The following is a 3,617-nucleotide window of genomic DNA, read 5'->3' as shown; positions in this document are numbered from 1 at the left end:
CCAGGAGCTTCGCCTTGAATAAAGGCAAAGAACCGGCTGTTCCTGCAGGAAAGCGCTTTCACTTGAGCACCTCCACGGAGGGAACCCCAAGAAGGTTGAATAAGAAGCCTCACAACGACAGTAATATCGTTGCACCTTCCAAAACCTTCGCGGGGACCATCATAGATGAGACTCGTACGGTAAGGTTACCACAGAACGGAAGAGTCTCATCAAAAATCAATTGCTGAAGGAGATTTTCTATTTTTCATGTGATACAATGGAATGAGTAGGTATAGTCTATCAATTATTACAAGCTAAAATTAACAATTGTATGATTCATTCTGTTTAAAGATTTGTTATTCGAAAGGTTCTTTGCTGTGATTAGTATGTTACTGCTGAACTGAATAAATTGGCCATTTACGAGTTTTCCATTCAATAGTTTGGTGTTCCCAAAAAAGTCACTGAACCTCTATTTCTGTTTGATTTGTTGGCTTCAGTGACCGCTTTGTGATGTTGGTCATCTACAGAGTCCTCAGATTTGCTATCAGGTACCAAAATGAAAGAACCAATGTCAGCGTCACTAGCTTCCCTTACACCATAACTTGAGCGATGATTTCTCAAACGATCTAAATTATCTTTTGAACTGGAGTAGTCAACTTTTGGCTGTTCAAAGGGATTAAATATAGGCGACTGGTTGGTTTGTAAAACTTTGCCGTCGAAGTCAGTGAAGGTACCGGATAAAACGGGCAATGATGCATAAAGAGTGGAAGTATCGAAATTTATCAGTGGATATGAAGTGGTATACTCTGAAACATGGTGTTGTTTCGTATTCTTACTGCTTTGTTTCCTGCTTTTAGTTTTCTGCTCCTTCCTTTTCTTTCTCTTATCAGGATTCCTGTAGTTTTCGTGCGAGTGTTGAATTATCTGTTCAGCGTTGAGTGGAACCCAGTCATTGTCAGAATGTGGTTTTGGTTCTCTGTACTGATGCCGCCTTGACTCTTCGATTTCTAAGTTTGTTGGATACGAGGGTCGATTGTGGGAGGGCTTCTTTTTGTGGTAAGGTTTCTGCTTCTGAAAAATTTCAAAATCTATATTTTCTGTCAATTTTCATTTGTACCTATACTATATACAGCGTGACTCACGGTCGATGGTAGGTTAGACGTTTCTGGAAAACGCAAAGCATGATTTTTCTGAAAATTTCACCTCTCACATTTCCTTACCTGTTCTATCGATCTAAAATATTTTCAGCATTGCGGCGTTGCCACTTCTATCAAAAAGTCCTAGCAATTATATTTTTTTAAATAGAACACCCAGTATATTAATACATTTTTGGAATCGCTCTGGTATTTTAATACTTTTTTGTCAATAACGTCCTATACATATCTCTATCTGTTTTCGAGATAAAAAATAAATTGTGCTAAATATGGCCCAAAACATAGCCTTAATTGAAATTAAGTACATTAGTAGATACTCTCAATTCATGAAAAGTTGATATTTTGATGATTGTTTGGACAAATTCGAAATATTCAAATAACACCAAGAAATCGACTCCATATCATACAGGGCATGCTAAAATTACTATTATTTCCATTGTGCATAAGAGTCCCCAACCTCTGGAAATGAAATAAAAGAAATTCTCTCTAGCATAAAAAATAAAAACTCTTCAGGATGGGATGATCTCCCACTTAAAATTTTCTTTAAACTGCCAAACACTGTATTAGATATCTTAGCAGAAGTTATAAATAAATCTCTCATAAATAGTATTTTTCCAGATTACCTAAAAACTGCTGAAGTTATCCCATTATTTAAAGGTGGCGATTCTAATATACCTGCGAACTTCAGGTCTATTTCTTTACTGCCAACTCTATCTAAAATCGTGGAAAAGTTAATGAAAAAGAGAATCCTAAATTTTCTTGACAAATCAATATGGCTTTCAACTCTCTCAATATGGCTCCAATCAATATGGCTTTCAACCCTCTAAGAGCACAAATTATGCAATGCTTGCTTTTTTAGAAGAACTTTACCTTCGACTGAATGTTGGTGAGGTTGCAGTGGCAGTATTTTGTGATCTAACAAAAGCATTCGACTGTGTTGATCACAAAAATTGCTTCAAGGTACTGTCGGTACGTAGTTTGTGACACCCAATTTTCTGGTGGATATAGTACCTACTCACCTGGCGGCCATAGAAAACATCCTCGAAGCTATTTTCCCTGCTGTAACTGCTACTGTCCTCAGAGCTACTCGTCTCTGATCCTTGACTTTTGTGGACATGCTTTCCTTTCTTGTTTTTACTGTTGTAACCATGGCCGGAACGGCTCTTATGGCCATGCCCGTGTGGATTGATATGCCCTTTTTTGTGGCTTCTTGGAACCATTTCTTCGATCACGATTCTGTGAACATCTCTTTTTCGGAGCTCACACAAAGCGGCACAAAATACCCACAAAAAAATTATTACTCTGAATAGAAAAACATTATTCGAAACCATGTTTACCGCATCACGATATACTTATCTGTGAAGTTCAGTGCAAAAGAAACTTTTTATACTTGCGGAGAGAAGACACGCGATGCCAGAGGAAACAGGATCGGGCTAGCTCGGGGCGTTATGTAAAAAAATAATGACGGTTATGATAGTTCGAACAAAAAATATAACGATTCATAATAGTTTTTAACGATCGAAAGGAATTCAACACGTTCAAATTTCGAGTAATTATGGCTACTTTAGAATGATACTTGTAACACTTGATTATTGGGCGGAGTTCAAAATTGTTACCCATTAAATTTCTCATCTATGAGATCGAATACGAATATATTGATGAAAATTAATTTTCTTCAGTAAATGGATTCAAGCAGTTCCACTTGAACTGTTGTAATAATTGTTTTGGTTGGTTTCCGGGTTTTGTCACGGTCTTCTTTCCAAAAGTTTCGACTGCAACCGCGGCAGTTATCTTCAGTTCTCTTCTTGACGTGTCAACTGAAACGGAAGCTCTCATTTCTGCCGTGTCATTTATAGTACCCATCCTTGCACTTGGCTGCACCATATTGATGATGGTCTAAAAGCCCGTAACACCTGCCTATTGCTTACTCTTTATTGTGTGCCTGTCCCATAAAATTATCTCTTTGATTTATATCAAGACACTCAATATTCTTCATTCTGTGTGATTTCCTAGATCGTGATGTCACGCAGGTAGCCATAGCTGCTTCCTTGGTGATTTCAGTAGTATTCTTGTGAACACAAGATGTTTTAACAGAAACCACAAATGTGCGAGTGGCTTCTTTGCTGTGATTAGTATGTTACTGAACCTCTATTTCTGTTTGATTTGTTGGCTTCAGTGACCACTTTATGATGTTGGTCATCTAGAGAGTCCTCAGATTTGCTATCAGGTACCAAAATGAAAGAACCAATGTCAGCTTCACTAGCTTCCCTTACACCATAACTTGAGCGATGATTTCTCAAACGATCTAAATTATCTTTTGAACTGGGGTAGTCAACTTTTGGTTCTTCAAAGGGATTAAATATAGGCGACTGGTTGGTTTGTAAAACTTTGCCGTCGAAGTCAGTGAAGGTACCGGATAAAACGGGCAATGATGCATAAAGAGTGGAAGTATCGAAATTTATCAGTGGATATGAAGTGGTGTAC

At 37.7% G+C, this 3,617-nt stretch overlaps 1 protein-coding gene across 1 annotated transcript; it reads right to left on the bottom strand.

The window, feature by feature from the left end:
- Nucleotides 1-396: 396 nt before the first annotated feature.
- Nucleotides 397-3,247, bottom strand: LOC111516241 (uncharacterized). The gene is made up of 2 exons (XM_023172422.2): nt 2,153-3,247; nt 397-1,050 (listed from the first exon to the last, which is right to left on the bottom strand). The coding sequence occupies exons 1-2, from the start codon at nt 2,462-2,464 to the stop codon at nt 412-414; spliced, it is 951 nt and encodes a 316-aa protein (XP_023028190.2). The 5' UTR covers nt 2,465-3,247; the 3' UTR covers nt 397-411.
- Nucleotides 3,248-3,617: the final 370 nt, after the last annotated feature.

This window comes from Leptinotarsa decemlineata, unplaced genomic scaffold, assembly GCF_025532065.1.
Source record: "Leptinotarsa decemlineata unplaced genomic scaffold, Ldec_3_MD MMD2_tig00000035_RagTag_RagTag, whole genome shotgun sequence".
In the NCBI taxonomy this organism is placed as follows: domain Eukaryota; kingdom Metazoa; phylum Arthropoda; class Insecta; order Coleoptera; family Chrysomelidae; genus Leptinotarsa; species Leptinotarsa decemlineata.
This window is presented reverse-complemented; position numbering and strand designations above follow the sequence as displayed.

Coding starts and splice junctions, on each gene's coding strand:
- LOC111516241 (XM_023172422.2), bottom strand. CDS start 2,464: ATGGTTTCGAATAATGTTTTTCTATTCAGAGTAATAATTTTTTTGTGG. Junction 1,051..2,152: donor ATGTTTTCTATGGCCGCCAG/GTGAGTAGGTAC, acceptor GAAATTTTTCAG/AAGCAGAAACCTTACCACAA.